The sequence below is a fragment of the Dermacentor silvarum genome, chromosome 4 (genome assembly GCF_013339745.2).
Source record: "Dermacentor silvarum isolate Dsil-2018 chromosome 4, BIME_Dsil_1.4, whole genome shotgun sequence".
In the NCBI taxonomy this organism is placed as follows: domain Eukaryota; kingdom Metazoa; phylum Arthropoda; class Arachnida; order Ixodida; family Ixodidae; genus Dermacentor; species Dermacentor silvarum.
The window spans coordinates 19,140,569-19,164,359 of record NC_051157.2 but is presented as its reverse complement, the minus strand read 5'-3'; the positions used below and the strand labels follow the sequence as shown (position 1 = coordinate 19,164,359).

General features: G+C 45.8%; 3 protein-coding genes across 3 annotated transcripts in view; 2 read left to right on the top strand and 1 right to left on the bottom strand.

The window, feature by feature from the left end:
* LOC119449574 (lysosomal alpha-glucosidase-like) overlaps positions 1-7,423 on the bottom strand; it is a 33,259-nt gene extending 25,836 nt beyond the window's left edge. The window contains exons 1-5 of the mRNA XM_037712771.2: positions 7,262-7,423; positions 6,110-6,186; positions 4,470-4,777; positions 2,659-2,795; positions 1,088-1,253 (exon numbers count right to left, since the gene is read on the bottom strand). Coding sequence (XP_037568699.1) covers positions 1,088-1,253; positions 2,659-2,795; positions 4,470-4,777; positions 6,110-6,186; positions 7,262-7,314 — 741 coding nt within the window. The 5' untranslated portion in view covers positions 7,315-7,423. The remainder of the gene's footprint in view (positions 1-1,087; positions 1,254-2,658; positions 2,796-4,469; positions 4,778-6,109; positions 6,187-7,261) is intronic.
* Positions 1-23,791, top strand: part of LOC119449569 (zinc finger CCCH domain-containing protein 11A) — a 209,688-nt gene that overhangs the window by 72,834 nt on the left and 113,063 nt on the right. The gene's annotated exons all lie outside the window — the stretch shown is intronic.
* LOC119448050 (protein GVQW3-like) lies at positions 16,609-17,577 on the top strand. The gene has a single exon (XM_037711545.2). It carries the CDS (start codon positions 16,653-16,655, stop codon positions 17,193-17,195), a length of 543 nt encoding a protein of 180 aa, XP_037567473.1. The 5' UTR covers positions 16,609-16,652; the 3' UTR covers positions 17,196-17,577.

Sequence of the window (23,791 nt, the reverse complement as noted above, 5' to 3'; positions counted from 1 at the left end):
CAATGACGAATGAACTTGCTGATCAGGTATTGTTGGGCTAGTTAGACATTATCGATTCTATGGCAGCGCACTTGATGAGACAAAGATGAAAATACATACACACACATCAGCGCTGAACTGCAACTGGAGTTTTAATGCTGTACTAGACGCATTTATGGTCACGCTTAAAAAACCATAGCCACACATGCGTTGTTTTTTAAGCATGACGATAAGTGTGCCTCGAGCAACATTAAGCCTTCAGTTGCAGTTCAGCGCCCCTGCTGCGTGTGTACGGTATGTGTTTTAATGTTCGTCTTTGTCTCATCAAGCGCGCTGCCGTTGAATCGATAAAATAAATAATGTAAATGACGGCAGATCTCCGCGAGAAGGTGGAAACAGTCTGAAGATACACACATAAGAAAGAAAACAGTAACGTCAGCAGTACGGCAGAGATATCTGTCGTCAAACATCAGCCGCACATTTGCACAGATCCTTTTGACTTTGTACGTATAATCCGGGTATGGATGTGCAGATAGGGTTTTACTTTATTTCACATTCAGCTCTTCTTCACAACGTCAACTGCATTTCCCCAAGACTCGTTCAACAAAGTGAGAGAGATAGAAAGGAGACAGGATGGGAGGTCATCAAACGTACATCCGGTTTGCTATCCTGCGCTGGCGGCCGGAAAGGGAGAGGGGGAAGAAAAGAGAGAGAAAGAAGGAGAGAGAGACATCACTCGTAGGGCGTAGTAGGGCGCACATGTGAAGATGTTCAGGAAGTATATTAAATGGTTGGAGAGACCTGCCGACTTGAGCTACTGTAGTAATGCTCTAATTATTTTCGTTCAAACTAATGATGCAGATGCGTACGCTGTGAATAAAGCTTCAGACAATCCCGTTTATTGCTTAATTTCCAGCCTACGTCCGTTACTCTACACCACCACTGTTTTGAGACTGTTCCTTTTGCAAGTATAAACGCTCTCGTGTTTTCTTGCGTTAAAAATCGTGAGGCCTGTGCAACGCGTGGCTGCGGCTGCGCTGCGGCTGCGCGGCTCTAATACGGTGCAGCTGTTTCCATCGTGGGCGGTGCTGTAAGAGACAACACTTGCCATGACCGGCCTGTCCTTGTTGAAGAGGATCTGGCTGGTCCAGTTGAGGCTCCTGCGGAGGGGGCCCCAGTGCTGCCCCAGGCCGTACATCACGTCTGAAGGCAGCAGCGTCGAGAGCTGCAGGAAGCGGTCGGTAAACACCAGCCGCGACAGGTCCGTGTGGAAACTGCAGAGAGAGTCAGCGCTGGTTACTGAAGAGCTAATTTTCTCTCGCGCGTGTATACTCCTTGTGCCTTGTTAGGAGCTTTCACTCGTCTACCTGGAATGCAGGGAGAGGGACGTTTGTCAGCGCAGAATAGCTTTCCGTAGGGCTGGGTGCTGTAGAACATAAGCGGCATTTACATGAATGCGACAAGTGGCTCATCGCACTGCGTTTCTAGCTCATCGCATCTATGCTAACGGCGGAAATGCGCGAGAAGGGCGAATCGAATTAATGCGATAGGAGATGGTAGCTTGAGACGAGATAAGTCGCTCATGGATATACTCTTTGTGCGTTGTCAGGAGCCTCCACACTGTGACTCAAAAGGAAGGGCGAGAGAAAGTATCGCTTGTCAGTGAAGAATAGTTGTCCATGTGTGTTACTCCAAGCTGCAGTGTGTGTTGTATGTAGCCGGCGAAGATGATGCTAAGGTGTTTTGTTCTGGACACGACACCACATAACCTGTTGGTCCAAGCCGCAGGCCGGACCGGATACAGGTCACCGGAGAGCCCGAACACCTCCGCGCTGAAGTTTCCGCGGTCAGTGTATGCTTAGAACAATGCGCGCGCTTACATCAACTTAGGAGAAGCAAGACACGTACGAGTGCCGGCTGTAGTGCACCAACTAGGCCCCTAAACCCACTCTTGCCGAGTAATGTGAGCCGGTCCTGCAGGGAGATAGTGGAATAATAAACTGGGCTGATTCCGGAGATGACATAATGAAAAGTGGGTTGATCCCAGGGACAAGTATAATCCTCGGTGGAGTGGATCACGTGAGTCGCGCGGGAGGGTTTCCGCCGTCCGGCTGATTTGCCCGGTAGGCACGTCATCGCTATACTGCTAAACGCGTTTCAGGAGATGAACAGTTCTATACAGCGTTTAAGGAATCACTTCGGGAAGGCTTCGCGTAACATAGATTCTAAAATGTGCGTTGGATCTGCATATTCAGTTTTTCCTTTTTTTTTTTGTACGAACGGCTTTGTGAATTAGCTCGTAATAGTATCGTTTATAAGAATTAGTTGACAGATCGTCTCATTCGTTGTCACGATTGACTGGCAAGCGTCAACACTTTTAAGGTCCGACAGAAAAGACTCGTGTGCCCAAAGCTGGTTGTCTGCGTCGACCAACGAACAGAAAACTTTTTGAGTACGCGGGACCATCATGTCCATGGGCGTTCACTGACTTGCCATCGAAGTTTGTAAGCAACGGGCAAGCTAAGTTGCCAGACCAAGCGACTCATAACTCGGTGTTCTACGTTGTGCTCTGAGACCAGCAGTGATGTTTTCTTCACTGTACTTGTGCACGAAAAAAAACCTTGAAAGTTGGAACTTCTGTTTATGTTTTCCGAACGGACATGGTGCCGTACCACTTACATTTTTGTCCCATTTCGGCTCACTGTGATGACTCCGCTGGTGCTGACGTTAACCGAGTAGCCACGCACACCGGCGAAGGTCCGAAAAGGAATACGTGGAACTGGAGGGACGAATCGCTCCTTGGCGGCGTCTGTTATCTGCAACAAACGACGTACCAGCAAGCTCGACTACGCTTCTAGCTGAACGAACTGTCATCGAAACGAAGTATTCAAGCTCGTGCGTGAAATCAGTTCGTCGAATCTATCTATTGGGCTTCTGAGAAATCATTTTGGAAAAACCAGCGAGAACATCTTAACCGCTGGTGTACTCGGTGAATAAACATGTCACGGCAAAAATTCGCAAGCACGCATGCCTCTGGCGTGTTACCCTATTTCCGCAGTATCGGAAGTTCTTCCATATAGTGTAGACTACATTCGCATGCATGTTTTTGTTTGAATTTGGGCTGTTAAACTTGCGGTAGGTCTCGCAAATGTGTAGGATGACATTGCAATTACTGCAGACAAACACATTTCCTGAATTAATTTTAGCGAACGCCGCTTTAGTGGCTTACATTAAGCGTTGCCTTGACGTGGAGTTCTTTAAAAAAATCACTCCACTGCCTACGATGCAATACAGCAGCCGGAGTTTTTAACTATTGATCTTAAGTAATATTTATATCTAAAAAAATTTGCGACGACATACAAGTGGGTGCTAGTTTTCATCCCATATGTTGCACGTAAAATCTCGTTAATAAATTGCTTTGCCAAGACAGTTCTGGCATATGTTTTTCAATGCTAACCCTCGGTTTACCCTTTTAAACAACTACTACTATAATATTATTAAAGTGAACACGTGTTCGCTATATATATATATATATATATATATATATATATATATATATATCAAAATTCTGCATACGCATTGAGAGAGAGAGAGACAGAAGAAAGGGGAAAGGCAGGGAGGTTAACCAGAGGAGAAGGTCCGGTTTGCTACCCTACGCTGGGGAGAGAGGAGAGGGGGAGGTAAAGTGAGAGGAAAGTAGAGCTAGAGAAAGAAAGGGAGCACATATACACAAGCAGAGTCGGTCACTGTCGCCGCATATAATAACTGCACAGCACAGTAGCACTTGTAGCACTGTAAACATCAGTTCAGGCTACAGCTGCTTATCCAATTATGTAGCCTTTAAATACTGCGATAGAGCTCTCGTCGCCCTCCGCTGCGATGTCTCGTGATGTAGGCATTCTAAAATGTGAACGTGTAGCATTGCGCGCAAAAAAACATGGACAAAAGAAGGAACACGGTTAACACACGGTTGTCCATGTTTTTTGCGCGCAATGCTACACGTTCTTAATGGAAAACCAACAAGCCCAAGTGGAAACCCTACTGCAGTTCTAAAATGGTTTGCTCTGTTAAAGGTCTTTGGTCCAAGCGGGCTATCGTGATTGCGAGAGATCGTCTCTGTAAATTGTAGCGAGGACAGTCACAGAGAAGGTGTTGAAGAGTCTCCTCGCTACCATAGTAGTCACACGAGGCGTCGTTGGCTCATCCGATTCGGAATGCAAAAGTACGCATTGAGTCTCATATATGCCAATGCTGCGTCGAAAATATGACGGAGCAAAGCGCACATTCAATCCAGTACTAATTACGAGGTTCTTAAACCTCATTCAGCTTTTCTCCAAACCATATCACAAGGTTAGGATGGTAGTCTTTTACACCACGATCGAACGAAATTTCTTCGCACGCGGCTGTTTAGGCTGTCGAGTAATCTGCTTTTCCCACGATAAACACCCCGTAGAAGATCATCCGTAATACGAGCGTCGCGCGGCGCTTACCCTGATCCTTATGGTGTCCCTGTCGTAGTACATGACGTCGACGTCCACCTTCTGGATGTCCACGTCGACGCCCGATGGTATACGGCGCTTGAGCCGTAGGCTGATTTGGTCGTCGTGCGTCGTCATGCCGACCACCTGATATCCATTGTGGTCCCAGGCGAAGTAGCATTGGGGCACAGGGCTGGGTTCCGCGCCTTCTGCCAATGGCGACCAGCAGCAGCCTCGGCTCGAGCACGCCTCTCGCGTCACTCCTGGCTCGGGATGGCAGTCGAATCGCTCGGCGATGCTCTCCAGCAGACATCTGTTGGCTGAAGAAAGCAGGCTTGTGCGAAGAGTAACGTTTTGAAATCGAATTGAACGCGAATCGAATAGTGGCAGAAGGCAATCGAATCGAATCGTGCTATCGAACATTTTTCGAATATTGAACAGCCGTCTTCCCAATTGTTATAAAACGATGTTCACGTCCAAGTATTCATAATGTTAGCAAGTTTCTGTCATTGCATTGCAAGTTATGAAGCGTTGTTGATTAAAACCAGCAATGGAGCATTAGGAACAAATAAGCAGTTTGTTCGTATACACAGGACTCTTTGAAGAGTGATCACTATAAAGGCGTTAAAGTACGGCTCCCTGAGCGACGTATCCCACTCCGCTACCTGAGTTCTCATATTTTATGCCTGTAATATGCCCGCAGGGATGAAATGTATCGCACTTTTGCTCCAATTTTATGCTTGATTGCGCACAGATTAGGTTTTGAAATATTAAAAAACTATTTAAAAAATTTTAGTATTTAAGAACAGTGACAATGCGATTCATTATTCTAAGTTTTTAAATAGCTTCAAATAGGCCTTGCCACCCATACAGAGCAGAGCAAGATCAGGCATAGGCACAGAAAAGAGAACCTTATGCATTTCTTAAGCGGATTGCGTTAGTACAAAATGTTGTCGCACTACTCGCATTATATACAAGAACTGAAAACAAGGTCTTTATAGAGTCTTTAAAGCAGCAGAAAGAAAAAAGAAATAAAAAAGAGAAGATTACACACACACAAAAAAAAGGATGCATTGCAAACCATTCTAACATATTCAAGGTACGCTAAAGTGAAAGGATAAGTTAAAGGGAAAATTAATAGCCAAACAAAAGTTTGTACACGGGAAGTCTTCTTTCAAAACTATTTTCGTTGGTTTGGCAGGAAACTACTATTATTGGTCAAATGACAACAAAAAATTCCTTTACTGAATTTCTCGCTGGAAATATCAGCACCGGTACGTCAGTGGACGTCACCGATTTCAATGCATTTTCCTGTGGCTGGAAAAGAGAGAAGGGTAATAAGGAAAATGCTGGGAGGAAAGTCAGGTTGAGCCCGGTTGGCTACCCTGCACTGGGGAGGGGGGGGGGGGAAGTTCTCGAAACTTGTTATAGGCTAACTTTCTGGTTCATTTAAGGTGCAGCTTGGTGTTTCTTTGCCATTAAACAATTAACTAGGCCCGACTACACGCTCGCTGTCAAAATTCATGACGTCGTGGCGATCCCACGCAGCCCGAAGGGAGGAGAGATGCCTGTACCATATTGGCACTTGAATTGCCAAATCGTGGCTGAGCCAGTGCTAAAGCGCAATGAAAGACATAAGGGTGCCAGCATACCTTTGCCGTGTGCATTGCTGTCGATCTCTGTCGGTCGTTCTGTGGATACTACTAGCTCGCCGATCTCCGCGATAACTCTGGAGAGCAACGAAACAGAACAGACGAATAGGGTGAAAGATGGGCTTATTATGTTATTCATACGCGGCGCGCTTGGCAGCTGGTGCATGCTGTGCACTGGGTAGATGAGTACCCGTGGCGTATTCGCCATAGTCTTTTGGAAATAGTGGAAACGTAACTGTGCAAGCAAAGTTTTATTTATAAAGTATTCGAAAATGCATGCTTCAGCCATGCATATATATGTTTCGATGTTTTGGCGTTCTGAAGTTTGATCTGAAGTTTGATCTGAAGTTTGGAAGCGTGTTCTCGGTCGATATGCAGCACCAACCACGCCTAACGTCTCTTAGCATGTCAATATGGCATCCAATCGCCAGGAATATTATAGACCATTCCGTTGGTATCTGCAGTGAGGCAAAGTCTGACTAAGCGACAATAAGAGTGGATGATTGGCTGCTGAATTGGGTACACATCACTTAGTCATAAGCTGCACAATCGGGTACATGGTTCTGTTTGCTACCGTGGGTGCCTGTGGCCTATGGTAGCAAGTTACCTCGACTCCGAACTTAGTATCATGGGTACCGGGGTCTAAGCAAGCAAATTATTATCGCGAAGTGCACTGTCAACTTCGGTGGGCGAAAACACGTTGCACATTTATCAAATTCAGGCTGAGGGCGCGAACATGTAACAAGAAAAGCCTCGTGAGGTTGAGCTGTAAATTAGATTATACCCATCGAAAACGTTATCCAGGCGAAAATTTCAACAGCCAGCAGAGAGAGAAAAGAGACCTCTTAGTGGTGGGTTTTTCTTCGCGAAAATATACATTAGAGCGAATTGCATTGGAGGATTCACATTTGGTACCATTTGCTTGAGCTACACGCAAGAAAACTTTAGACCGGCACCACGACGTTGGAGGTGCTTTGCATTTCTTATCAACAAGTGCACGTCCCTGCCCTTTAAATACTTCAGCATCTAAGACCGCCACAGTCGCGAAGCTGGTTCTATAGAAAACGAAGCGAATGGTCTCAGATGAACGAACAGCGAGGTTGTCGAGAGCAAGAATTAGTTAAAAGTGCGCATGTTTCGCGTCATTCTTACCCAATCCAAAGAATGACGTGGAGAACGCACGTGCCTCTCGATTCCCGCAGCATTTCAGTCGCAGGCGATTTGCGATTCGCCACCGTCCCAAAGAGTACGGCTACTGCAGCTACGGCGACGCGGACACCGCCATCTAAACTGCACTCCACTCCACACGTCTCGATTTGAAGTGGCCCAAAGGAACGCCGCTATCACTTGGGCAGTGCGCCTGCTCCTTGATGTTGCACCACGTGTCAAAAAGCGCGTGCGTATATAGAAATAAAAAAGACGACGAGCCGCGCGTGTCGCGTTGAAATATAACGCTCACTAATTTTCTTTGTGTTGATAGTCAACGTCTTAGCTTTTTTTGGTGCAGCAGGCAGTGTCCCGCACGAAAGTTTCGCTTTTCTAGAATTAGTTGTCGAATACGTCCGCTCAATTTTTATTTACGCAGGTATGGTTGGTCACTGTCCCGTCACTGTCAATTCAGCAACGGAATTGAAATGTCAGAACATTTCTTTTTAGCACAGGTGATTTTCATCAGAAAGGAAACGTCTTCCGGAAGGTTCCCTTCGCCAGCTTTGACTGGACCTTACGCTTCGGGGAGTCTTCTCCCTTCGCGCGTTGTCACTTGGTTTCTCTCAGAAGAACGTACGTGGCCCTATCTAACTTACCGCATGAAACAAGGAAACTGCCAAGCACACTTTTTTAATTCTCGTTCATCTCTTATTTATTTATTTATTTATTTATTTATTTATTTATTTATTTATTTATTTATTTATTTATTTATTTATTTATTTATTTATTTATTTATTTATTTATTTATTTATTTATTTACAGAGCACAGTAGTTTAAAGCGACGTGTTACCTTGTGGAGTTTTGCGCTGCTGAGCACGAGGTTGCGGGATCGTATCCCGGCCGCGGCGGCCGCATTTCGATGGAGGCGAAATGGAAAAACGCCCGTGTGCTTGCGTTGTAGTGCACGTTAAAGAACCCCAGGTGGTCAAAATTATTCCGGAGCCCTCCACTACGGCGTGCCTCATAATCAGAACTGGTTTTGGCACGTAAAACACCAGAAAGAAGAAGACCTTGTGGAGGTGAGTATTTATTCGATCGTTTTTAAGAATCCTAAAATATATATTTGTACTAACTTTCTCTCCTTTGTTTTTCTTTTTTAACCCCTACTACTGCCCGATTCTTGGGCTATCATCCCTCATATTCGGTTGTGCCATTTCACAATTGGTATCAACCAACCAACTAGCTGGCTCTTCGAACGACTCTTGCCGCCTCCATAATATTCGTGCGTTTTATTGTAAGCTTTTTATTTATTTATGTGGTCGACCACCTGCATTGGCTACTACTTCCAGGCAAGAAATATTTGTGCTTGCGTTCGCGCTCAGCAAAATTTACGAAAAATTGTGCGCAGATTATGGAGATCTACACCACGTTCGAATTCGGCGCATGGATAAAGGGCCGGACGGGTTTGCCCGCTTTGAAAGCCGCGATACGTGAAAAGTAGAAATGTGAGCACTTCAACGGATGTAACAGAGTTCCTCTAATTTCCACACCCATCACTACGTCCTTTCGAAGACCGCGCGCGCTCCTAAATGTCCAATTGAACGTCGCTGAACGGTCCTTCGAGTCATGAACTCCTCGCGGGTATAAGCGAGCGCGTTGAGACGCTTGGCAGCACAAGGCCGGTGCACTTCGATCCGTGACGTCATGCTAGCTTGCCCGACTGCCATAGAATCTAATGCGGTCGCTCCCGAGTAAGCCGCAGTGATTTCGACGTCACCACTTTCGTCACGCCAGGCTTGGCAATAGAAATTCCCCTCCCCTCACGCAACACCTGGCGCGCTATGGCGCAGCAGATGTACCCTTTCGCCCGCTCTGCTCCGTAAAGGTGCGCTCGTGACGTGGCGTCGCAGCCAATGGGAATTTAAGTGCCGTTTTTCGCTTGTCCAGACCACAGAAGCCGGATTTATCAGTCAATAAGCCTTTTCACTGATTACAAACATAGGCCCTGCACGGCTTCCGATTTTGCCCACTGACGTAGCTGCTAAATGTAACTGGCAAAGAGGCAACCATGCGTTAAAACATAGCAGACTGATTAGGCACGTGACCGGAAGTTTCTTGGGGGCGGCACGCTCGCTGCTGTTATCGCGAGCATGAAACCGTCTATAGACCATTCGATGCGTTTTTCAACATGAATTTCTTCAAATATTTTAACAGTTGCCAGAAATACTTATGTTTTCTAATATATATATATATATATATATATATATATATATATATATATATATACAGCCGACAGTGAATGCCAGATGGACGTTTTCTACACCCGCTTTTTGTTTTTGCTTTTCCGGCCGGATTGCACCCTTCACAAATAACATTATGCCTGAAAAAGTGCGCCTATGTGTGTTCGTTTGCTGTATGGTTTCGCCGTTTCTATATTGTAGCAGCGGGTAGAAGTATCGCTCGCTTCAGTCGTCACCCTCTCTCTCTTTCTATTCTATCACACTTAGGTTTTATGCTCATATGAGTGTTCATATGCTCATACGAGTGTCATATCATACTGTCTTCATCGCATATAATGTTATCCTTGCCATGGCATGTCATTCATTTGATGTCGTGCATGTCATATGTGATTCATGTCATGCATGCATGTAATGTCAGTCGCATCGTACATGCATGTCAGTCATGATGCCATGTCATGCCTGTCATGACATGTCATACGTGTCATTCATGTCGTGCAATTTATTTCATGACATGTCATTTGTCTCATGTGATGTCATCACATTTCGTATCATTCATGTCATGCGTGTTACAGAAGCGGCGGACTGCGATGTCCATGGCATTGAAGGAAACGAAAAGTCGAAGTCGCGTCCGTGAACTTGGCTTCTCCGCAGCTTGGCGGTACGTTTGACGTCATTTTGACCACGTGATGGCGGTCGGCGAGTAGTGGCGCGAGCGGCGAATGGAAGAGGGAGGTACAACTATGTTCTCCAGGGAAGCATCTACAGAGGCACTAGTAGTTCCTTCCTGCATCAGGTCTCACGCGGTTCCACCGGGCACTTTCGAAACTACTCAAACCAAACCCAGGCATGACTCCCCGTCGTCGGCTCAATTGCTGCCGCACATGACCGCATCACTGTGGTGCAGAAGATCGCAACACGAACCATGATCCCCAAGCGCTGGTCCATCATACCTACATCAGGATAGCCAATTTGTGGACCACTCTCGAATTGTTCTTCCGTTCGAAAATGTCCGTAAGCACGACCCCAAAGCCCAGGTTCAATGTGCCGCTCATACACAGAACTGTGACCCTTCCGTATGAGCGTTACGCCATCCATATCAGAGAAAGGGTTTCGGATAATCGTGGCAGCAAACGAGAAGACAGAGAACACGTTGCCAGTATCTTACAAACGAAAAGTTATGTGAATCCAGCACACTTCCAGTACCAGTCTGTTCATAGATATTGGAGCCAGCGTTCTTGTCGCATAAGCGTCCCGCCGGAAGCGCTGGACCACCCGGCCTTTCTCTCGTAGCAGCAGGGGAGGCCAACTCTTCGGTGACTGACCGCCGTGCCGCCGGCGTTGTGCAACCGCGGCGGATGCTCTGGCCAGGGTCGCTGCCTCCCACTTCGTACCGGTGTACCGACGACCCCACTCCAACGCAATGAGCCGCGCAGCGCCACGCACTCGCGGTTTCGAGCAGCGCCTGCTACGCGCGCGCGCAGCAGCCGTCTTCTATTGATCTGGCAGCGGCGGCCCAAAAGTGCAGACGAACCATCTCCCAGACGGCGGCGCGGACGTCACAGGGAGAGACAAAAAACGCAGAGAGGAAAACACCGAGTAGGAAGAGCCGTGCTAGTGCACTGGGAGGCGGTGGATGGCGCTGGCGTCGGGGGTCAACAGCCGCTGCTGTAACACACAGGGAACCGACGTCGCCGAGCGCTCCGTGGGCTCCCAACTTCCGCACCGCGCGCTCACGCGCGCTGCTCCCAACACGCCGCTGGAGTGAGTGTGTGCGCGTGTTGTTTGCCGCAGCGGCACCGGCGGCTACTCCCGAGAGCCGCTTCCGGGACTGGCTACCCTCGCCGGTCCGGCCGCGGGCCACCTCGTCACCCCCTCACCACCCGCCGGTGACCGGAAGTGCGAGCCGCCGGCCGACCACTACTACGTAGCGGCGAGACTGCGTCGGAACCTGCTCCGTCGCGAAAAAATAACGAAAGCGGTGAGCCTCGCCCGTTAGTTAAAGACCGTCCTCGGTTGCGGCACCTACGTGCGAGCGCCGACACCGGCGATGCCGGGGTTAGAGACCCGGGCCGCTCTGGATGCAAAGAGCAGAGCGGAGTCCTTCACGCCGCGGCAGTGGTGCACGCTTGATAGTCTATCTCCTCGAGTATGTGTTTGTGCGTCTGTTTTGGCAGGGGCGTTACGTAGATTTCTCGGCCGACATTCGCCTCTGCGCACTCTGTGGCGAGCCGCTATGTAACTGCGCACCCAAGTCTGGCATAAGGGCTTCCCAATGCGACGGCCAAGCCGTCTGGTACTGCGCCGTAGGACGATTAATAAAGAACTACTGCCAGCGGCGACCGGCGAGTGCGTCGTATGGGTTTGTTTTGGTTCGCGGCGCCGTCGGCGACGTTCCACGGATATCGTTTTCTTTTTTTGTTTCACCCGGAAGTGATGTTCGCAGTGGCGCAGCAGTGTTCGATCGCATTACATCACACAGGAAGCGGTCATTCGGCGTCTGGAAAAAAACCCGGGGATTGTGCCGTATAATCAGCAGCAGAGCAAAAATATAGAACTGGCCTTCTTAACTATTCGTGTCAGAGATATTTCTGTTGTATATATATATATATATATATATATATATATATATATATATATATATATATATATATATATATCCAATAGAAATATCGTTTCGTGCAACTATTTGTCAGAAGTTATACTCTGATGTAAAGGTGCTTCGGAAGTCGAAAACAACGCTCAAACACGTTATGCAAGTACGGAGTACACTCCTCAAAGTTTCTTGGCACACTCAGAACGGAAACGTTTAGTAATACACTAGCAAAAACAAAAATCGTATTTTTTTTCTTGCTACGTCATTTTAATATTACTAGGAGAGTATTACTATATACCGCAAATTTGAGCGCAATGTTTGGCTCTGTTGTGCTGCGTTTGTTGCCTACATGGAAGCCTTGTAAGCAAGTCCCGAACGCACAACTATGTGTCGCCGTCTTGAACCGTAAATAAAAGCAATTATCCCGTCGTGTAATAAGCCTGCCGTGTAAGCATGTAGAACTTTGGTTCGATAACTTGTTTTCAGCATTCAACTGCGAATTCGTTTTATTTGCTATTTTTAAATAAGAAAGCCAAAATAGGTCGCACGCTTTGCGTGTCCTAAAACGATGGCTGTAACATCCTGTACTTGTAATTAATTTCTTTCCGTCCTTTGATTCCCTGTAAAAAACGCAGAAAGCTTTATTATACCACAAGAAACAGGTTAATAAATAATAAATTTTGGGAGAAGCAGTAGAGCAGAGTTGGCAAAGGGTGTCTCGCAAGTTTTGAACTCGATTGCTTGAAATTTGTGTTTCTGGTACTTGATTTTTATATTTTTATTTGCATTAATTCCCCTGTGAAACTGCGCTTGCATTCATTTCCTCTTCTGCCTCACTGTAAGTGCCACCGATTGGCGTTTCAACTATACATATAGTAGCGTGCACTGATCACCCTTGGTCGAGTGAACTATTCGTAATAGCAAAAACGTAGACAATTAACTAGCATTGCTCGTTCAAATAAGCTACGCCATATCTGTCTATTGTTTTCACGTATCGGAGCACGTGGCGACACCTGCTTGTACATTCCCAGCTTGCTAAACATCCGATAACGCGCCTGCATTGTTTTGTTTTTGTTTTTCCTTGTACTCAGCAATTAAGTTACGCGCTCGCTTTGACAACAGGTATTCTACCAATCAGTTGTATAAGGCAGTATACTCGCCCGCTTCAAAGAAGAAATATGCCGATGACATAAAGTTTTTTAAAGAAATTTATACTGTGGATCAATGTGGCAACCTGCAGTCTGACTTTTTCTTTTCTTTGCAGAAAGAGCAAAATAACCTCACCTTGAATGCTGCTAAGAGTGCATCTCTCTCATGACTTTCACTCGCAAAACAGCAAGCATTTCTTTTTCTTATTCTGTAGATTCTGTACCAATGTGTAAGGTGTGTGAGATCAGTGATCTCGTTGTACTCTTTGACACATCCTTACACTTTTCTGCTAGCACTAGACGCCATGCAATGCGGGGTATGCACTCTCTCAGCTCTGTTGGCAGACCATCAAGATAATTCAGTTCGCCAACACCTTTCCGCAGGCTCTACACAACAATCTCTCTTCCTGAACTCGTATACGCGTCGGTCGCCTGGAATGGCATTTCGAAATCCAAGTGATATCCCTAGAAATGGTCCCGAAAACGTTTCTAAGCACATATCATCGCCGCGTTGCTAACATAACACGGGCCCTGGACTGTTGGATTATAGTCGATGCGATCACTTGGCTGCCGGCGCAGTCGCGCTGAACTTCGGTTTCTTTTCAGACTCATTGACGATATTCTCACCTGCATCGAACTCCTCAGTTGTAACATGCTTCGTATTCCGCGCAAGATCACCACTGAACATAGAACCTTTCCAAGTTTCTGCCTGTCACAGCCAACACTCAACCGTCCTTAGAATACCATCTTTATAACGCTTGTTTTCTTGATCTCGATATTTTTCTTAACTCAGGGTCATTATTTTTTTTTTTCCCGTGCTTTGCATTGTTATTTTATCGTTTCACACATCGTTTAAGTACCTTTCTCCTCCTTTTTCTTTTGCACTTACCTTGTGTGTTGTTGTATATAAACTGTCCTTTTCATAACTGTCCTTTTTTATGTATTGTGTTATTTTCTCGTATTATGCTTTGTTCTCAGTTTTTGTTTGTTTTCTCTTTTTTATCTCTAATCTCCTGCAGTATTTCTTTAATGTATGCGTTTGGGCGGCCGGCACTCAGCTAATAGGATTGTTTATGGGCACGTTAAGTACTTGATTGATTGATTGATTGATTGATTGATTGATTGATTGATTGATTGATTGATTGATTGCTGTGGTCAGAGTGGCGAACATAAAGCAGCGACAGAAAGGAGTGCAGTAAGGTTACCTTAAGGACATTTCATAAAGGTTGCCTAGTTTTCTTTTTATCGTGCTCTCTCTCGCTCTGTTATTATTTATTTACTTGAGCCGAAATTGAGATCCCTTTATGACATAAAAGGGAAGAAGTATCATGTTCTTTGAACATGTACATTGGGGAAGCGCCTGTCATAACCTGATACTAGAATCGCTGTCATTTCGTCCATCCGTTCGTTTTCTCAAAAATTCTCACCGGATCACGAACTCTGCATTCCGTTTCACAATAACGTCACTTCAGAGTTGACGCCCCAGCGGGCGTCGGCCAATCGGAGAGGGCGACCGTTTTAGTGCTCGAGCGCGGCGTATCGCTTGGCCTCACAGCGTCGTCTTCTCAGACTCGAGCGCTGTCCCCACAGCATGGCGCCTCGTAGCTTCCAATTCAACTGTGTTGCAATTTTAGCAAGCTTTTCCCGAAGTCTATTAGTTTTAAGGCAATTGCTTAGGCGACAAGAATGAGCTCCGAGATTCCTGGCTTCGTGCTACCCAGTGTGCGTTGCTGAAGTTCGAGGCAGGCGGCGTACTTGGCGAGAAACCTGACGTCCCCCTTAAGACCCTTACAAATATTGATATAGGAATTCTGTTCGGTTTTTTTGTTTTTTTAGTTTTTGGTGCCCGCAGTAGAGTTTCCGTTGTTATGCAATTGAATGTTCTTTTTTAAATTTTTGTAAGGGGAGTAAGCTTTGCCTCGGCGCCAACTCCGATTTCCCAGTTCCAATACATGCGAAACACAGAACTGCTCTCATTAGACCAAATATGGTCTCGGAAATACAACATGAGGATTTTGTAAACTGCACCTATACATATCTATAACTCTATATTTGATATCTATTGAATCTATAAAGCGGCCAACATTTTTGTATCGTACACCGCTCTGAAATATAGCACTAATTTATTAGTACGGCTTTCACAAAACCTTGGTAAATATTGTAAAAAATTAATAATGTAAGCTGTAAACTTATACATTTACATGCCGTAACAGATGCCATTTACAAAACTGCAGCATGTGCTTTTTGGTGCTGAGTTATGGATTCGGAATCCTTGCGCTCCTTTCAATTTTGCTTTAACTTGCCGATTTCCTGGCAATTTTTGTAACAGTTACAAGGCTTTAAATCAAATTTATGCCTCCTACAATCTGTAGCATTATGCTTTTTCTTTTAAACGCAACAAATTTCATTCGAATCATTCAGAGGTTGTCCAATGAAAGCATTTCTGCGTTTTACATGTGTTTAAATGGGGGAAATCGGAGTTCGCCCCAAGTTCATAGGTTAAGCGAGCAATGCCTTACGAGAACCAACTTTTTCATTTCTCGGCGGCGTGTTTAACAGAAGCGGGTACTCCATTCTACCGGGTTTTTTATGAACACTTCCAAAAAAATTTTAAGGGTTGTCTGTGGCAGAAAACACAATTCTAGTTCATGAGCTGGTCTACTCGAAGAGGCGGACATTACTTGCACAAAAAACTGAAATGCATAATATACTAATTAACAAAACTTCGCTAATTAAGTTTTGAACTAATTATGCTTCAAGCATGAAACGACGTTTTCTTAAGAAAGTAATTGGAATGCCAATTCATTTCTCCACAAAGTTCGGGAATTAATATCTCGAAACTGGTGTCATCCTAAGAATTCGTTCCAAGTGGTTCCGGATCACCTTGGGAACTCCACGGCTAGAATTTGTCAATTGTAATATGGCCATAAGGTAATTAGTCAACATTTAATTAGTTAAATAATTAGTGTGTTTTTGTTAATTAGTCGATTGTGCATTTCAAAATTTTGTGCAGGTAATGTCCGCCAATTCGAGTACACCAGCTCATGAACTAGAATTTGCTATCTGCAACAGGCAACCTTTAAATATTTTTGAAAGAGTTCGCTGAAGCACCCTGTATACGAGGTCTGTTAGAAAAGTATCCGACCTTATTATTATTATTATTATTATTATTATTATTATTATTATTATTATTATTATTATTATTATTATTATTATTATTATTATTATTATTATTATTATTATTATTTGCGAACACCTGATGGATATTAAACAAGCGCGCTTGCATCAGCCGACCTTGAACCTTCGTGCGCATGCGAGAATTTTTTCCCGCCTGCCGATAGCGTCAGTCGCTGAGACGCGGCGTTTGAGTGAGGTAGTGCGCAGTGCTCTCGTTGGTTTTTATTGCAAGGAAAATGACAAAGCGACTGGTGCAGCGCTACTGCATCAAATTTTGCCAGAAACTGGGCGACAGCCAAGTGGAAACCATTCGGAAGATTCAGACGGCTTTCGGTGACGATGCTATGAGCAGCACGCAGATTAAGGAGTGGTACAACCGGTTTAAAGACGGCCGCACATCGGTGGAGAGCGAGCCACGTTCCGGTCGGCCATCAACATGCCGAAATGACCAGGTCATTGCCGAAGTGAACGCTGTGGTGATCCGGGACTATCGTGTGACTATCCGAGAAATTGTGGAAGAGGTGGGCGTCAGCACTTTCTCTGCACATTCCATTATGACCGAATATTTGTCCATGAGGAGAGTTGCGGCAAAATTCGTGCCGAAGCTGCTCACGGTGGAGCAAAACCAACTTCGTGTTGAAGTCTCACAGGACATGCTGGATTCCCCAAACAGTGACCCCGACTTCATGAACACCATAATCACTGGTGACGAGTCTTGGATGTACAGGTACGACCCGGAAACTAAATCCCAGTCGTCACAGTGGAAGCATTCCACGTAACCAAGACCAAAGAAGGCCCGCCAAGTGCGCAGCAACGTCAAAGTGATGCTGACTGCTTTCTTTGACTCCCGAGGTGTGGTACACCACGAGTACGCGCCAGAGGGTCAAACAGTCACCAAAGAGTACTACAGGGTTGCCCTCCGTCACCTATGTGATGCTGTGTGGCACAAGAGACCAGATTTGTGGTCAACAGGAAATTGGCGCATCCATCACGACAATGCTCCTGCACATTCCTCGCACTTGATTCAGACTTTTTTTTGGCGAAAAACCAGACTCCTGTAGTTCAACAGGAGTCTTGCTCTCCTGATGTGGCCCCCTGCGCCTTCTGGCTGTTTCCCAAAATCAAGAGGCCATTGAAAGGAGCGCGATTTCAAACAAGAGAGGACATTCAGGCTGCAACGACAGCTTAGCTAAACTCCATTCCGAAAGAGGCCTTCTCGAAATGCTTCCAACAATGGCAGCACCGCTGGTAGAAGTGTGTGGAGTCCCAAAAAGACTACTTTAAATGTGATTAGGTTTCCAACGCTCCAGTTATGCCAGTTTTTTTCTTCGGACAAAGGTCGGATACTTTTCTAACAGACCTTGTATAGTAGTGGTATCATCATCATCATCATCATCATCATCATCATCATCATCATCATCCTGGTTTATGTCCACTGGAGGACGAAGGATTCTATACCAGCGATTTCCAATTACCCCTGTCTTGCTCTAGGTGATCCCAACTTGCGCCTGCAAATTTTCTAATTTCATTACCCCACCTAATTTTCTGCCGTCCTCGACTGCGCTTCCCTTTCCTTGGCACCAATTCGGTGAGTCTAAAGGTCCACCGGTCTATGCCCTACGCATTACATGGTCTGCCCAGCCCCATTTTTTTTCTCCTGATGTCAACTAGAATAGCGGCAATCCCAGTTTGCTCTCTGGTCCACACCGCTCTATTCCTGTCTCTTAACAAAACGCCTAACATTTTTCGTTCCAGCGCTCTTTGCGCTGTCCTTAACTTGTTCTCGAGGTTCTTTGTTAACCTCCAAGTTTCTGCCCCATATGTTAGCCCCGTTAGAATGCAATGATTGTACACTTTTGTTTTCAATGACAGTGGTAAGCTCCCAGCCAGGATTTGGCAATGCCTGCCGTATGCACTCCAACCCATTTTTTATTCTATGAATTTCCTTCTAGTGACCCTGATCATGAGAAGGGATAGCGGTTTACACACCCACAATTATAATTGTTGCTCACCGCATTTTACCTTACTTGTTCTTTTGTTCTTGTTTTTTCACTAGAAGATTTTTAGCGCATTAAAAAAATATGAACGGGAAACATTGTCATCCACTCGAGAGTCGAATCCCAGTACGGGTTCACTGAAAACAACGCTTCGCTGTTGAAGAATTCGTGTACCTCCGTGCTAATCGTACCCTTTCATGACGATATATAATGCAATGATTCTATTCCAATTATATTCTTTTTCGCTTTCTGTGTGTGGTTCGAGTGAGGCTGCCCTCATGTTATCACCGGGATTTGTCGACCGCGAACGACGGTTGAGAAGAAAGAAATAGAATCGAGCGAAAAGAATCCTCACATTATATATACAGGCCTTGATTCCCGCAGAAGAGATTCGTTTATTCACAAAGGTATCGCGCGGGTTCTAGCGGATTTTGAATGCCGTTTTGGCGGACTGTTTTGCGAGAGAAAGATTGCACTTCAGCGCCACGTTATCGTTAGAAACAATATAAGGTCGCCATGGTCACGCGCGCTGCCGAGACGCTCATGCGAATTGTGTCTCGCGCTGCTCGAAGGCTTGAAATGTTTTCCAGCCGACCTTCTGTCTAGACTCGGGTGTCGGGTAGCCAGGCAATCTAGCCGGCGCACGGTGGGCCGTAAACACCGCACTGCCGATTCAATCGATCGTAACTGAACGCTCTTGAATGCCATTCAGTCTTCAACTTGCGCATTTCACGCGTAATTGCCTCCTGGCCAATTTGCTTGTTTTCTCGGTTGGGCTCGCTCGTAACCGTCGCCGTTTGTTGCCGCAAGCAATGAGCAAAGGTGAAGTATTGTAAGTGGCACCACCGTCGTTATGAGCACGCGGGTTTCAACATAACAAGACTGCGCTGACCAATCCCATTTATATTAAAGCGCACTTTTATTTGCCTATTCCATCCTTGTTTGGCTTGGCTGCTGCTGTTGTCTGCGACTGGTTCGGTCGGTAGTCTCGGCATAAGACTTGGCAATATATATATATATATATATATATATATATATATATATATATATATATATATATATATATATATATATATATATATTGAAATGAATGCATAATCGGCTAATTAGCAAGAACATAATGTGAAACAGGCTCATTTATTGTGCCCATTCGACGGACCTGTGCAAGCCTGATTACTGCGCGCATTTGTGTTTGTCAGGCATTTTGTCCAGATATTGCGAAACGTGTAGTCTCGAGAAAGTCGAAGGAGTCCTCGGAAAAGCCACCGTCTTCAAACTCGCTCCGAGTGAGCCGCCCTCGCACAACATGCTGCCGCGCTGTTTGTTTTACTAACACGCGGCGTTGACCCAGCGGAGCTGGCGTCAAGCGCAGCTGCGACACTTGTCTCTGTAGCAATCGGGAGGGGTGATTGCACTGCCTGATTAGCGCGGAAACGGGCAAAAACGCTGCGGGACTGTCGCTTCGCTGTCCGCCAGGTTCATTCTGTGAACTTCTCGCGTTATCTGGGAAACACGCCCTTCGGGTTACAAACAGTAGGACATATGTGACAAGCATTTTCCTTATCTCTCCATTTATCAGTTTTTTTTTTCTCGTGGTAACTGACGAGTTGTCGCTCCGGACGCATTCGCGAACGCTGAAATCAGACCTTCCGAGGATATCGTGTAGTTAGAGGATTGGCACCCAGGCGCGGACGCGTTGACCCGAACCGGGATGTGGATCTAGCGAGAAAAAAGAAAAGAAAAGAAAGAAGAGATAAAAGAGGAAAGAAAACTCCTGCAGCCACTAATTTTGCGGCAGTTGCAGCGCGGTTTCGCTGTGCTTTGGGCGTGTAGTTCGTGTCAGTTCGATCACCCCCTGGCTTCTTTTCTTTTTCCTGCAGACAGGATGCACGGGCAATTTTTTTCTCTCTTTTCGTCCCGAAAGTTGTTTACTTTTTTTCTGTTGCAGCCAGAGGACAGAAAGAGCAAGAAAATGTGCCGACGTGTGTCCTGGTACACTCATGCACATTCAAAAGCTCCATCTGTATGACATCTCACTCCGATGTGATCGGTTATGCTTCGTGGGTTTACTTTGAAGAACAGCGACGCGCATTGGCCTGTGGTTACGCATTCCTTTCCGGATTGCGATCGTTCGACTGGATATGTAAGGACAGCTAGATGGCAGAGTCGTCGTGAACTGTGTGTGAGATGTGTACAGCCCGCGAGCCCAACATGCTGACTCTGGTGCCGATGATAGGAGGTAAGACACCGGTCGGGTTGTGCGGGAATCACCGAATCGAGCTCTTGTTTCGTAAAGGTGTTTTCGTTTGTGCGCATATCAGGACAGCGATCTTGCCACGTTCACAGTTGTCGTGATTTTTGAAACAGCTCTAACGAATTAGTTATGCGTTAAGTGTTATCTTTGAAAGTGCTCCGCGAAAATATTGACAGCAATCAGTGTTGATAAGTTTCTTTCTTTTTCTATTTTATTACTTGTTTGGGGGGGGAGTTTATATAGTAACCAGGTTTATATAGTAACCCAAAACACTTCATCTTTAGCGAAAAGTCACTAAGCGATTATGACGACTTGCTGAAATTTTTGCCTTTCTCGTGTTTGCATTGTTCCGAAATGTCTTCCTCGTTAGTTTCTAAACTGTAGATCGCCCGACGCTTCGGTTTGGGCGTCTGAAAGTGGGAGAATTTTTTTTTTCGTTATGCTAGTAATCCAAGGAAATAGGTTTCATTCGGATCCTGCCGGCGCTACAGTGTCGACACGACGACTTTGTTTGACAACTTGCGAAGAGGTTTTCAATATGCGTTTGGGCTGCATATATGTGTTCCCCGAACTACCGAGGATAGTGCGATATAGGAGGTTTCACGGCTTCTACTCGCAGATATACGTCAACCTGAACTCATGGACACGTGGCAACACGTTTCTGAACAACGGAATAGAGATACATAAGCGGAGGAACTATACCGGCCTAAACTGCGCCCGGCTATGACCGCCTGTAACAAACACCTCAACGAACAAACCAACCCAGCAGTCGAAACTGCTAAATAGTAACAATAGTATGCGAACAATATTTCACGCATGTACAGATCCTCTGTTGTAGTGTTGTGATAGTCCGTGACAGTCCCGACACACCTGCATCTTCCCTTGTACTGTTGTTTTACAGCGAAGCTATAGAAGCGCTCAAAAACGTTAGAAGTGCGACTAGAGCGTGCACCTCAAGAACGCTTTATGCCTGTTTTCATGGTTTTCTGAGAAAACTAGATCACTCGCAAAGTTTATATTTTGAGGAAGTGTGAAGAATGTTAGGGAGAATATGCAGGTGAATTTTGAAGTGTGCATGTATTAAGTAGGCGTTAGATATATATTGCTAAATCTTCGTGTTCGATCAATTTAGAGGCGTTTTATAAAACACTTACGAGGTTTACGCGCTTCCCTGGAAGGCCAGTTATGGCAGATGTCCTCGCAAAGGGAAATCTGTGTGGATGAATTACTTCTTTTGTAAAAATTCTTTAACAGGTGCTCGAAAGCGCTATATGCGAACAAGTTTTCAAACGCGCGAGTCATATGTGGGCAACTTTTGAAGTATGTTTTAATTACAAGCAACTGAAATTCTGATTGCCACTTTTCAAAAGGCACAGCTTCGCTGGAAATTGTATTGTGATTCTTTCAGGTCGCACCAGTCTGCTGTCTTTTTTTTTTTGGTGTGCCTTTCTGTGACACACATTGCAACTACGAGGTCTGCCCCAAAAGTCGATGCAGTGAGTCAGCAAAAAAGTGGGAGAGGCTCTTGCTCTCTCCACTCGAAAAGAGTTTGCATCTAGTGCGAGCCGGACTGCTATGTGACAAGGCTAAGCAGAATGCAGAAGAATGCTATGCAGAATTTTATGCGTGCACTTTTTGTGCAAAATACTTCTTCTAGTCTTTGTCAAAATGGCGATCGACGAACAGACGGAACAAAGGATTAATATAAACTTTTTTGTTAATTGGACAAAAGTGGTGCAGGAATTCGTCAAATATTGCAAAAGGCCTACGAAAAAAAAATTGCCTTAAAAAGTACTGTGTTCAAGTGGGTTCAACGTTTTCGGGAAGGCCGTGAGGACCCCAAGGACGATGCAAGATCAGGATGCCCCTCCGCCTCGTGCGAAGATGAAAACACCGATCGTGTGCGTTCTCCTGTGCTCAGTGAGCGGCGAATGACTGTTAAAATGATTTCGGAAGCGCTCGGTTTGGAAATTCATCCAAATTCATCCGTTCGCCGGATTTTGACTGAAAATTTGGAAAGGAAACATGTTTGCGTCAAGATACTGCCGAAACTGCTGATTCCTGAGCAAAAGTTGCGATGAAAAGAATGTTGCAAGATTGGAAAACCTCAGACGACAGCGATTAACTCTTGCAAAGGGTCGTCACCGGTGAAGAATTTCCGAATACTACATCGAGCAGAAGTCGCAGAGCAAGTAGTGTTAAAAGATGAGCCGTGGCCAAAAAAAAAAAAAAAAAAAAAAAAGTTGTCGCAGTTTCACCTGAAAGGTGAAGCATCAATTGCGATAGCGAATTTGTAGAGAGATATACGGAGTAATGATATTAGCTTTATCAGCTGTATAAACTTGGACATGCAGCAGCACCGGCAACGCGCCGAACTGTTGTCGACGCCGTCGGCATTTTGCCCGCGTTCGCTCAACATGCGTGCGGCGTTGGTGACAGTTGCCGGAGCCTCTGATATAAATAGGCACTTGGTGCCGCAGCTAAACGTCTCCTCCCTTCCCTCCCCCTTCCCCCCCTCCCCCACGGCCTCTCGCGCATCGGAAGAAGGCGCGTTTGCTCTACATATATGGTGATTGTAAAGGAGGAAAGAGACGCCTACTTCTGCAGCCCTTAAGGAAGCACGGCGCAGAACGCGCGTTTGTTCTCCGCCGTGCGTTCACTCCCCGTGAAAGACGCGCCCCTCGCGCCCTTTCACTCGCACATACAGCGTTCGGCGGCGCGCGGCCACGATTTCATCTCCATTGACGTCATACGGAACCTCACGGCGACGCCGACGGCGACGGCGACGCCGACGGCAGAAATCTGCTTTTGAGTGTCCATATAATTGCTATCGCAATAAAAAAAAAAAGCATGGGAGAACAAAGCAAAAGCAGTCAGTGTTTGATCGTGTTTTTTTTTTTTTTTCTCATAAAATTGTGCACCCTGAATTTGTGCCTTCAGGTTAAACTATCAATGCAGCTTTCTACGTGGAGGTTCGGAAGCAAATGGAAAGACCCTGTGCGCCGCGTGCTACCAAATTTGTCGAAAGAGGGGCGCTGGTTTCTGCGCCACGAGAATGCCCCTGCGCACTCTGTGTTGATAGTGCGTGTTTTTGGCATGCAATTCCATCACTGGGCTGGAACAC